Here is a 13,295-nt window from a genome sequence, read left to right on the forward strand (position 1 = left end):
AGCAGAAAATCCACAAATTCCTCAAACCAACATAAGCTAGTAGCTGTAATGCTAATGACACGATGGATGGTCAGATATATTTTTAGCTCCAATGCTAATGTAGAAATGGATGACGCTATTACAGTTGGTTGTTGTAATGCTATGTTGAAATTAGCTGCTGTTATACTAACATGTTACCAGTTTGTATCGCTGATATAGCAGATCTATTAACCATGTGCATTAACAACTGATGGTAATATGAAAATCACATCTTCACACTTCTAATACACCTTTAAAAATCCAAGAATTCCCATGTGTGTGTGTTTTTTTTTTATTCATTTTGTTTAAAATAAAAACATTTGGACTTTGAAGAACAAGGTGGAACCCTTATGGGAAATTAATAAAATGTAGCTCTAGCACCAAGCCTACGTAGAATACAGCTAATACTGTAAGGAATATCGGGTACCAAGGCAAGTTTTGTGACTTATCAATACTTAAATTTTATCACTCAAAAATAAAAATCAACTGAACTGATCACGTCATCAAATACTTTATTTTACAAACCAAAGTGACGTCTGTACAAATGAAGCACAAATCCAGATGTTCTTCACACTTTACACCCTGAAAATTACACTTATTTACAACACATCCAAACTTAATTAAAAAAAAAATTCACAGTATCACCTTTTTTTTTTTAATTAGATCTCCATCACTTCTTAAAAAAAAAACCCAGAAACTCTGAATCACCCAAAAGAACATGAGCATGAATTTGTGATGACAAATTAAAACTCAAAAGCAGTTTGAACTTTATCAATGGCCTTCAAACTTCACCGTGAAATCACAATGATTACTGCGTTTTTTTAATTACCAGTTTGACTCTCCTAATAAAATAAAATGAAATATAATAAATAAGTTCTGAATCTATTACACCTGGACTTTCACACTTTGAAACAAAAAGTCTTCTGTTATTTCTATAAAAAAAGACTGAATCCACTGGAAATTCTCCACACTTCCAAAACTTGAACAGTTCGCTCTGAGACTACGACAAAAAATGAAAAATAATCTAATTTTAAAGTCGAATCAATAAAACAAGTTTTCCATAGTCAACAAGAAACATTGTGACCAAATGCACAAAGACCATTTCAACCATGTTGAAACACGAAAGTAACAACGAGAAAGTGTGTCTGCGTGTGAACAGCTTCTGGTGTCTGATTGTTTGCCCTCATGATATCAGCCAATCAGAAACATTACATGGGAGTGTTCAGGAGTACTGGGAAATCTCCCAAAAGTTCAACAAACTTTCATCGCAGATCAATATTCTGGAACATTCAAGTGGGAAATGCCCAAACTCAGTGTGGGAAAAGTCCCATTCAGAGTGACAAATGTTCCACATCAGAGTAAAAAAAATGTTCCATTGATGTAGGAAACATTCCACTTCAGAGTGGGAAAATTCTACTTGAATATGACCTGGTGGGAAGGGGCCAGATTGACATATTTTAATTTTCAGAGAGCTAATGGAGGCTCACGTGATTACCAGCAACACACAAATGTGAAATGGGTCTTTCCCAACCAGTAGGTTGCTGAATTCACAGCTGCATGATAAAATGACCATCCAATCAGTTGAACAGCTGCTGACACTTGTTGCTGTAATTCCAGACAGACAGGCTGGAGAGAGGCAGACTGAGGCCTTTTAGATGACGTTTTCAAATGAAAACACAAAACGTGAGATTGGTTTTGAGGGTCTGTTTAGCTACATGATTTTAAGTGAAAACATAAAACCTTTGTGGTGTTTTGGGCAGCATGTTTACACGACAACGATGCTTGAGCCACTGAAAATAACTTTTTGAAAAGCCTTCACCTCCATCTCCATATAGACAGAGGAAACTGCTACTGCCCATGAGCATCATGGACCTAACAAACACTAGTTGTGGTGCTCAGTAGATGGGCAATAAGAACGTTATTCCCCAGAGTGTCACGACTCATGAAAAACAACAGCATAAACTAGTGGAGCAACATCAAAGCTACAGTGTTTTCAGTGGTTCTGCCATTTCTGTGGAAATGGAAATCATTTTAAAAATGTTGTCGTGTAAACATGAAACTTCTGAGACAAAAATGCAAAAATGCTACATTTTCATTTGAAATGTTGTCGTGTTGGGTTTAAAAAATAATCAGCAAAAACACAACAAATGCACAAAAACTCAAAGATAAATGTATAATCCCACTGTCCAGAACACTGTGATGTTCTTTTATCACATGATCATTTAATCCTTTTGAAGTCGGTTTGTCACAGACACGTTTCAAAAAAACAAAATGTACTCAAACCCAGAAAACCATGAAAAGTTGCACAATGTAAACAATGCTGACACAACAAAAACAAAAAGGTTTTAAGAGTTTGTGCGGTTCATTTCTAGGAGAAGGTGAATGGAGGCAGGATGCGAAGCATTCGGTCTAAAACACTTTGAGCAGAGCTGAGGTTTCCACGCCACCGGCCGAGTTGTGGATCACACACTTGTACTCGCCAGCGTCGCTCTGAGTCACGTTGGTGATGAGCAGGTTGAAGTGACCTGCGGTTTTCTCCTGGATGATACACCTGCTGTCTGTCACGCGCTCTCCGTCTTTGTACCACTCAGCCGTCGGGTTCGGTTTACCGTTTACGAGACACTGGAGGATAACGGGCGTCCCCAACGCGGCAGTGACGTTAGTCAACGGAATAATACATTTTGGCGGCGTCTCAGTCACCTGAAACTGAAAGCTACACATCTCAGAGGACTTCCCTTTGAACTCTACCTTATCATCCTTTGCTGGCTCTGCGAACACGTCGAAGTTAATGCTGACATATTTCTCTCCCTGCTCACTCAGCTCGTTGTCTGTATTGGCCACTAACCGCACCGCCCGCTGGGACTCGTCGGCTTCTTGCTCAAACTCAAACTCCAGCTCGATTTCTGACACCTGATCGCCATCAAATGATGTGTTTCCAACCATCAAATCGAACTTCTGCGGCTGCAGTTTGGCACTTCCCAGTGACACGGCAGTGAGCTCTCTGCCTCTGGTCTTCCCTGAAAATGCTTGCGTACTTAAGACCACCAGTGAGGCCCGGCACAAAGTCTCTCCAACAACATTAATTGCTCTGCAGGTGTAGACTCCACTGTCCTGGGGGGTCACCCTGCCAATCTTCAAGAAGTGGTTGTCTCCATCAGAAGAGTGGAGGTACTTCTTGTTGTTGTGAGGGATTTTTTTGTCACTCTTGAACCAGGACACGATGGGAGACGGAATTCCCATCAGTGAGCACTCGAACATGACCGTGGTTCCCTCCGGAGTTTCCATGTCACAGATGGGATTGATGAACCTGGGAGGCATTTCAGTCACCTCGAAAGCTATTTTCAGGTCATCGTGCTCCTGAGTAACAAAGTCCACAGTGCCTTCCTCATAAATACTCGGCAGCACATCCAGGGATATGATCATGCTCTTATTGTCAGCTGTGTACTCGGGAATTGTGATGATCTTCACCTGCTTCTCAAACTCCTTCACCTCGTTTTCATCCAACTCGACTTCCAGGAGGATCTCCTGCGGTGACGGAGAACGTGATGAGTCATCTTCCTCCACATCGAACTCCATCACGTGCTGATGAGTGACAGCGGGTGGAGCGGGGAGGAATTTCACCTCCTGTGACACCACCACAACTAATGCGACACTCCTGGCCTCCCCAACATAGTTGACGGCCTCACAGATGTACTCTCCCTGATCCGCCTTTGTGATGTTGTGAATAGTTAGTGAGATACTGTCACCATCTCTCTCCATTATTGTTCTGTGGTTTGCCAACAGTTGGGTTTTGTTGCAGAACCACTTGACCTTAGGGGAAGGCAGACCGAAGACCTCAGCAAAGAAAGTCAGTGATTCATTCTCAAACACTCTTTTCTTGATAAGAGGTTTGAGGAAGGCTGGAGGGATGCCCTGAACTTTCTCCTGGACAGTTCCCAGTCCTCCTCGGGTGAGGAACCGGTTTTCATCCACACTTATATCTGCTGGTTCAAAGCTTTCATCAGCAGGAGAGGCCAGGAACTGAACCGGTGAGAAGAACATGTCGCTGGAGTCTCCAGTCGAAGCTCTCTGATGCTCTACAGAAGAGAAGGGATACTCCTGAGGTGTCCTGAAGCCACCGAGTGTATCTGAACTGGGAGTGTGGAAGGACAAGGGAGACTTGGGAGAGTGAAGAGACTCAGCAATTGGCTGTGAGGCCTCTGTTGAAGAACCAGGAGTGTAGAACCTTTCAGCCACATCGGCTACTTCTTCGCTCACAGTGCTGCCGATCTCAATGGACATCTCAGACTCTGGAGAGAGTGGCCGCCCCCAGTCTGCTGGAGGGTTGTAGTAGTCATACACGGCACCGAAAGTAACCTCCTCTTCTTCCATGGAGCTGGCTGCTGCACCTGCTGCTCTTGCTGCACCTGTCGCTCCATCAGATTCAGCTATAGACGCTGAGAGACTTTCTTCCTGGAAGACAACATCCTCAGACTCACCAAGCATTTTGTTGCTGGCATCTATTTTCGGGATAAAAGTAAGAGGTTGAAGCTGAACATCAGTCCCATCATCTTCATCCTTGATTTCACCAACTAACTTTTCTGTCACATCATTCTGTGATTCTGACATGCTAACAAAGACACCGCTGTCCATTGAGGGCTCTGGGATTGAGATCAGTTCCACTTGTTTTCCTTTGTCCATGGAGAGCTCTGGGATTGAGATCAGCTCCTCTCCAGAGATGTTTTCTTCATCACCCACTTTCGGTATGTCTGGTATGAAGTCACATTCTTCCATTAGTCCTTTAATCTCACACTCCTGACCTTCTTTTGACCCAAGTACAACTCTGGGACTGTGAGTATCAACTGGTTCCTCAGTTATAGAAGCTTTAGAGTGGATGTGAACAGAAACAGACCCCTCAGAAGGACTTCCTCTTTCTGCTTTGGCAGACTCTAAATGTCTTTTTGGTTTCACAGCTCCTTCAGTTGGAGCAGAAACTTTTACTCCAGGAACTTTCTCGGGCTCGAAACGAATGAAGCTGCTGGTGCGGTCATATGTGTGCTCTCTCCGATCCTTTACTATTTCTGGCTCATGCACCACCGGTTCTGAAGGTTGGAGGGGCTTCAGTGGCTTTGGCCTCACCAAACCTGCAGACTCCTGCACTTCCTCAACAAACTGTTTCATTTCATGGTCCTCTGATACATGTGCTCCTTCCCCAAATGCGGGCGGGTAGGAGGTCTCTGGAGCCTCGGGCGGACTTCGAGGGGCATTGGGCGTACCTGGGTTTGCTGTTAAAGCTGGTAGCTGATCAGAATGTTTGTCATGTGTGGCCTCAGCTTCAGTTACTTGCTCCTGCTGTTGGAGAGAAATAGCCACTGCAGGTATAAACTCCTCTGGAAATTGTGTCTCTTTTCTCAACTCCGGAAGAGAAGGAGGCGTCATTACAGCAACTGATGGGTCCGACTCAAAAGCCTGTTTCATTTGAGAAACATTTATTATAGCTGCAGAAGACGGGAGACCACAGCCAGATATAGCAGGAGCTTCCTTTGGTGGTCCAACTCGAGATCTGGGAGCTTTAACAGGCCGATCTGATAGAGATTGTGAAATGAGAGACTCATCCTCGGTCCGAACAGCTTCCACATGCGTGGTAGCCAGTTTGTGGGACTCGGTGGGTTTCTCAGGAGACTGTCTCAGTGCTCCAGGTGGAGAAAAACCATAACCTACACCAGTGCCCTTCTTCACTTGAAGTGACACCTCTGAGCTGCTGGTGACCTCTCCCAAGTTATTTCTCGCAACACATTTGTACACACCAGCATCAGTGTCTGTGAAACCACCAACGTACAGGCGGTACACTTTCTCATCCACCTCCATTCTGTATTTTCCCTCTGTGACTTCAATGCTCACATTGTCAAAGAACCATGTGACTTCAGGAGCAGGTTCACCAGTAATAATACACTCCAACATAGCAGTGTCACCCTCGAAACAAGGGGCACTCTCCAATCCAGCCACCACGCAAGGAGCCTCGCCAACCACATCGAAGGAGAAGGTGAACTTGTGTTTGATGGTCTGAGAGGCCGCTTCATCAAGTGGTACATCAGACGTTTCACTAGAGTGGGGCTGAAGTGTTTCCTCACTCATTTCCTCCATCATCTCAGGGATGGGAGTAGCAGCTGTGATTCGTATTTCTACAGGCGAGGAGCTGAAAGGTTCCTCTGAGGAGCGGCGTTTATGGATCACCGCCTGAGGCACCTGAAGAGTTGTCTTAGCTGAATCCATATAGGTCTGAAGCTCCTCATTGAGCTGACTCTCTTGACTGTCTTGCTCTTCGGTAACTAACACTTTGCGTTCTCCACCTGAAGGTATCAGAACCTTTTTGTCTGAGACCTGGAGCGTGGCACTGCAGATGGACTTCCCATGTTTGTTGGATATGACACAATCATAGGAACCCTGGTGGTCTGTTGTCGGGTAGAAGACAGTCAGCTTTGAGCTGTTTGCTTTGCTCACGATGTCATAATCAGGGTTGTGGGCCAGTGGATGTCCGTCCTTGAGCCAGGTGACCACAGGAAGTGGCTCACCTTGGAACTGGCAAGTGAACTCTGACATTTGACCAATTTTCACTTTGATTGAAGAAGTTTCTTTCACAAAAACCGGACGGGAGCCTCCAATTGCTGACTCTTCTTTCTTCATTAGCTTTGTTTCTGGACTTTCATAGACTCTCTCAGTTATGTTTGATCTTTCTTTCACTGTCCTTTCTGAACTCATTTCACCAACTAATTTTGACCCCACAAAATCTTTTTCTTCTGGACCTACAAAACCTTTCTGTGGTCTTTGTCCACTGCTCTCTCTCAAGGTTCCCATCTCCCTTTCCTTTCTCACCTCTGACTGGAAGCGCGTGTTGTCAGATTCATAAGACATAACAGGAAACTCCTCTCTGCTCAACCTCCTCTCCACTTCTTTTCCAGAATCTTTCTCTGGACTGCAGCTTGGTGAGCTTCTCCTGACAGATGAAAACTCTCTGGAAGGCTGAATATTCTCATCACGAGAAGGGGGAAGTTCAAACCCTTTATAGGTTCCACTGGCAGGTTTGGTTGGAGAGTGTCTCTGATCTGGAGAAGCTTGACGAGGCATCTGGTCTTTGACTGCAGGAACAGGGATAACCACATGGTGCTCTAAATGCCTGGTTATGGAAGAGGAACCAACAGGAGAAGGCGGTGAATGCACTGCAACCTGCTGAACAGGTGAAGCTCCTTTTGTTGGTGCAGCTAGTTGTGGAGGTTCTCCAGAGTGAGTTTGAAGAGGAGTGCCACCAAGTTGAAGTTCACTCTCCGAAGGTATGACAGACCCAGGTGGTTTGTAGTGACTGTCCAAAGTCCAATCAGACTCCAGCTCTGTGACTTCATCCTGTTCAACAGCGTCTTGTTGCCACTTCAGGATTCGTTGAGCCAGCGCCTCTTCCTCACTTACAAAATACTCGCTGTCCCTTTGCAGTCGAGTCTCATGGCCCTCCACAGGCTGTTCTGTGGGAAGTTCTCCCACTGGCAGCCATTGCGTCCTCACAGCTTCTTGACCTTGAAAACCAGAAGGCACCACTTCACTCATCATAAACTTTTCCTTGGCTGTTTTTTCCAGGGAATCTCTCCCCTTACGGACCACTTCAGGATGTGGAAATGACTCTGCACCATCTTCTGTGACCTCCGTGGTCTTCTGGTAACCCTCCACCCAGTCTGACTCCAGTTTTACAGGTTTGTCTTGCTCCATCAGAACATCTTGTTGCCATTTCATGATCCGCTGAGTTAATGCTTCTTCTTCACTGACAAACTTTTCACTTTCATTCTTCAGCTCAGTTAAGTTCTCCATGGACAGCTGAAGCTCTCGCTCTCCTTTCTCCATCTCAAACAACATCCTCTCTGGACTGGCTTTCGATTTTGACAGTTCGAAATGCTCCTCTGCAATTTTTGTTTTCATTCTGGGTGATTTTTGCGATGATGATACCGATGCCCCAATTTCCATCTCTTGAGGTCTAGCCTTCATTGAGGTCACAGGTGAGTGCTCCTCCTTTGATCGACTACTTACTTTTGGTGACCTTGACATGTGTGTGGTGGAATGTTCTACAGGTTTCTCCATGACCTCCTGCTGGCCATGATCACGCTCCTTGGGCTCTGTGTATTGGACTTCAGCTGGCATCGGCAGGTCAATTTCTGGATGAAATGCCTCCTCTTCTGACATGCGCATGCCTTGCTGCCATTTCCGGATCCTAAGAGCAAGAAGTTTCTCCTCACATTCCATCCGTTCAGCCTCCAGACTCTTCTCGTACTGAGTCCTCAAAGAACCCCGATGACCCTCCTCTTCATACATTTCAGATGTTTCTGCTTCTCTGGTTGACCTGATCTGCTCGGTCCTTGGTGATGCTCTGGGTTTGTCCTCGCCACTTGTCCTTGGTGATGCCCTGGGTTTGTCCTCTCCACTTGTCCTTGGTGACTCTCTGGGTTTGTCCTCTCCACTTGTCCTTGGTGACTCTCTGGGTTTGTCCTCTCCACTTGTCCTTGGTGATGCTCTGCGTTTGTCCTCTCCACTTGTCCTTGGTGATGCTCTGGGTTTGTCCTCTCCACTTGTCCTTGGTGATGCTCTGGGTTTGTCCTCTCCACTTGTCCTTGGTGATGCTCTGGGTTTGTCCTCTCCACTTGTCCTTGGTGACTCTCTGGGTTTGTCCTCTCCACTTGTCCTTGGTGATGCTCTGGGTTTGTCCTCTCCACTTGTCCATGGTGACTCTCTAGGTTTGTCCTCTCCACTTGTCTTTGGTGATGCTCTGGGTTTGTCCTCTCCACTTGTCCTTGGTGATGCTTTGAGTTTGTCCTCTCCACTTGTCCATGGTGACTCTCTGGGTCTGTTCTCTTCACTTGTCCTCAGTGACTCTCTGGGTCTGTTCTCTCCACTTGTCCTCAGTGACTCTCTGGATCTGTCCTCTTCACTTGTCCATGGTGACTCCAACTCTGTTGCTCCAGCTGCCGTTTGTGGAGATTTTTGGGTGGTTACCAGCAGTGCTTCACCCCGTCTGACTTCTGCTTGAGTAATTTTCTGGGGGGATGTTTGTTTCTCCATGAGAGTGAATTCATTGCCCAATTCTGCTCTGAATGACTTTGTAGCCTGTTGGGTTCTGGTTTGCAATGTTGCTGATTTAGGTCCTGGTACATTTGGAGCTTCAGGACATTGTGGCCTTCCCTCCATTCTGGGTAATTTATGGAGCACTGCAGTGGGAATTGACTCCATCTCTGCAGTAACCCTTTTCTCCACAACTTCCTGTGTGGGCTCCATGTACGGAGTGTCAGCCAGCATGGGCTGATCTTGTTCTGGGAGAAATCTCTCCTCTTCTGACATCCGACTCCCTTGTTGCCATCTGTGGATCCTCAGTGCCAGAAGTTTCTCTTCACACTCCTTTTGTTCAGCCTCCAGGCTCTTATCATCCTGTTCCCTCAGAAACTCACCTCTGTGCTCCCTGACTGTCTCACGTTCTGCAGATTTTTCTGGAGTTTCTCCCAAGAACTCCCTGAGCGGCTTTGTCCTAGCTGACTTGATAACATGAGCTATCTCCTCTTCAGTCGGAGCACTGCTTTCACACTCTTTGCTTCCAGTTGCAGTTTCCTGGTAGATCACATTTTCACAGTGCACCACAGTTTCAGGGCAACTCAACTCCAACTGGACCTTGGTGGTCTCCATCTTGTAACCTCCAGTGACCACCCCTGGATGTTCACCTGTCATCTGCTGAAAATGAACATCCCTCTGAGGCTGAACAAAACTCTCTGCTTTTGCCTGTCCACCTGTGTCTGAGGGCGTCATGCTTGATGTTGTTCCTGTTGGCGGCACCAACGTATCAACTAATTCACCTCTCATGATCTGAATCGCTCTGGTCCTGGACTGAGGTTCAAACGAGTGTCTGATACGATGCTGTGGTGGCTCCTTGCTGGAGGTTTTACCTGGAAACTCCCCCTGACCTTCTCCTAATTCAAAAGGTCGGTTGAAATGCTGGACATCGGGCAGTGAGGCGGGCTTCACCCTGAGTCTTTCCACGTAATCTGCGTAGCTCGACTCACTGGCAACCGATTCCACATCAAACTCAGAGGACGACATGGTGGAAATGGACAGTCGTTTCTTTTGTTTGACAGCTTTCTGGAGAGTGGTGAGCTTGGTTCTTACCTCATTGTGAAGGCTCTCCGTGTCACTGAACCTGTCGCTGTACCTGTCACTGCACCGGTCACTGAACTTATCACTGAACCGGGTACCTGTGCGCCGGTCACAGTAAATATCACTGAACCTATCATTAAAGCGCTCGGACCGCTCGAACATGGGCGGAGGAGACGGCGCGCGCTCAGAGGCCGTCTCCAAGCGTTTAGACTCCTGATCCGACTTGTTCTCTTTTGAATGTGACCCGGATCTGAAGTAAACGGTACGAACCAGACTGTTCATAGATTGAGACCTTCCCCGATGAACTTTGGACATCTTGTCAAACGGAGACCCTACGCAGCGTAGATCCACCCGAATTTTCCGCTCTTTTCTCTGTTCTGCCATGGTGTCTACACTCTCATGGGCTCTGGCTGAACGTTTCACAAAGCGCAGGTAGTTGGCCGATTGCTCTTCTCTCAGCGAGACTAAAAGCGATGCGGTGGACTCAGCAGAACCCTCCGAGTTCAGCGCCATCACCTTATAACTGCCAGAGTCCTTCTCTCTAATGCTGTCAATCACCAGACAAGAAGTGTGCAGATGTGCTCTGCTGTCGGTACAGATTCTACGCCGCTGCTCTTTGGGGATCGCCCTGTTGTTCTGAAACCAGAGGATGGTTGGCTGAGGGAACGCCACCAGCTTACACCGTAGCTCTACTGGGTCACCCTCCAGCACTGACTGAAACTTCAGCTTCTTGGTGAAAGAAGGTTTGATGTTTTCAGTCCATGAGCTGATGGAGGATGTCCTGCTGGAGCAGCGGTTGGAGGACACCAGGCCATGGTCCAGGAAGTCCTCCGTGTCGGAGAAAGCTGCTCTCAGCTGCCGGGCGCCGGAGAGTTCAGATGCTGCCGATCCGGCTGCCGCTCCTTGGTGACTTTGTTGGTAGAAGATTTCTGTCAAGAGAAGAATAGATCTGTCAGAGGCTCCAGGGGACATCAGAGAGAGAAGGATGAATGAATCATTAATGGAAATTAAATGCATGCTGGCAGTCACAATGCTGTAAGAAATAAGTTCACTCACCATATTTGTTCGAATAAACGCAAGACTTGATTCTTTTTAATAGAAACCTGCAGGAAGTTTTGATCCATCGTCTGTGGAAATTTCTTCAAAACATAAATTGTTTAATTATTATTAAGAGCATTTTTCCCCGTTGGGCTTTTCACATTCACGTCTTTTACTTTTGGATGGTTGCTCAGGCTTTTTCACTACAATATTCCTTACCTGACTTGCAGACAGGAGAATAAACGCCCTTTCTAATCCCTAAACTTAAGAAGTGCACAAGTCTCCAACACTGCATCAAAGCTAATGAAGCTGGGAAATGGGGTGAGAAGGCGTTTATTCGAACTAATATAGTTTTACTGGTGTTATTTAGAAAGCAAACCACAGGAGTCACATCCCACTATCTGCAAGCCAGGCTAAGAAATATATTGCAGGAGGAAGGTAACAGTTCCAGATGCAGTAAAACAAAAGAAAGAAAAACCCTCCATATCTTTTAAAGGGCAGGTCAAGTCCGGGAGCTTTAAAAGATACACGTCCTGCACCTATCAGAGGAACCTTCACATGCCAAGAGTCAGAAAAATTGGAACAAGCAAAATGTTTGTTGGCGCTCGTCCGCAGAGAAACCAGGAGAGAATGTGGACGTGAGGACATGCAGACCGGGAGGTCGCAGCTGGTTCACCGTCAGACTTCTGAAAGTAGCCTGTGGGTGCAGAAGCACTCTGATCCACATGCATCCACCTCCAGGGAGCCTCCAACAGACTACTTTCACAGTGAGAACCCGACCCAGTGAGGGAGGAACCCGGTCCAACTGTCCCTCCTGCCCCCAGGAGAAAACAACACCAAGAAGAACCAAGAAGAACGGGGAGAACCCAGGAGAACCGAGGAGGAGCCGAGGAGGAGCTGGTGAAGGGTGGAGGCTTACCTTTGACTTCTTGCTCGATGCGGGCCTCGATGTGCTCTCGGACCTGAACCACTGTGAAAGAGAAACACCTCATTAGTTCATGAATCCTTCGACCTTCAGACCTCCACACTCCGACAATTCACAAACTTCAGATGTTTGGTTCATACAGAAGATCTCCACTGACTGATTTCTTCACTTCATGACTAAAGAGATCAATGTCACCGATGACCTTCTATCAGGTCAACAACTCCAATCTCCTGAGAAAAAAAAAATGGATGTGAGGACAGCTCGAGTTTCCTCGGCTGGATCTCACTGTTCTCCAAATGACTTTTAAAGGGCGATGAAAGATCACAAACACAAAGATCAGTAAGATGGAGGTGAAAGAGGAGTGCAAAGAGGAGGGAAGGAGTCAAGCCAAGAGGGTTCCTGTAGGGAGGAAGGACCACAGAGAAGCGAATGACCGGGTGCATGCAAGGTTCTGTCAGATGACGGGGGGAGGAGCTGGAAGCATCCCAGACTCAAGTGATAACTGTGGTGAAGTGGTTAGAAGGGCTCCGGTTGGGCTTCTGTGTTCAGCAGAGCCCGAGGAAGAGGAAGAGGTGGATGAGGAGGAACAGGATGAAGAGGAGGAGCAGGTGGAAGTGGAGGAGCAGGATGATGATGAGGAGGATCCAGCTGTTACCTTCTTCCTCTTTGCGGACGGTGAGAGTGGCTGAGCACGCGGCGTCCCCGGCAGTATTGGTGGCTGTGCAGGTATACTGGCCGGCGTGCTCAGCAAAGGCGTCCACAATGATGAGTGTGGCGGCGCCAGTGGCCTCATCGAAGTGGAACACCACATTCTTGTCCGGCCGCACCGGATGCCGGTTGTGAAACCAGCGGACGTAGGGCGGCGGCGAGCCGGAGAGGATCGCGTGGAAGCGGGCGACCTCGCCGTGCAACACGGCGCAGCTGCTGATGGGCTGCACGAAGACGGGCGCCGTCCTCTTAGCAGGCTCGAGGCGGCTCGGTTCCGCCGGGCGCCATCCTGCAACGGGGCGTTCAAGGGCTTCACGTTAAACACACGGCTGGGGTGGCGCGCCAAGCATTTGAACGAAATGACTCCTCAGAAGATTTACTCCAACCACAACAACCCAATGACATGTAAACAAAACAACAACAACCCACTGACACGGGGTAACCACAATGT

At 47.2% G+C, this 13,295-nt stretch overlaps 2 protein-coding genes across 2 annotated transcripts in view; both read right to left on the minus strand.

The window, feature by feature from the left end:
- Positions 1 to 13,295, minus strand: part of LOC115402767 (titin-like) — a 205,830-nt gene that overhangs the window by 161,930 nt on the left and 30,605 nt on the right. The window contains 2 exon segments of the mRNA XM_030111303.1: positions 12,131 to 12,181; positions 12,792 to 13,101. Coding sequence (XP_029967163.1) covers positions 12,131 to 12,181; positions 12,792 to 13,101 — 361 coding nt within the window.
- On the minus strand, positions 603 to 8,662 carry LOC115402768 (titin). The gene has a single exon (XM_030111304.1). The coding sequence runs from the start codon at positions 8,347 to 8,349 to the stop codon at positions 2,428 to 2,430; it is 5,922 nt and encodes a 1,973-aa protein (XP_029967164.1). The 5' UTR covers positions 8,350 to 8,662; the 3' UTR covers positions 603 to 2,427.

The sequence above is a fragment of the Salarias fasciatus genome, chromosome 16 (genome assembly GCF_902148845.1).
Source record: "Salarias fasciatus chromosome 16, fSalaFa1.1, whole genome shotgun sequence".
Taxonomy (NCBI): Eukaryota; Metazoa; Chordata; class Actinopteri; order Blenniiformes; family Blenniidae; genus Salarias; species Salarias fasciatus.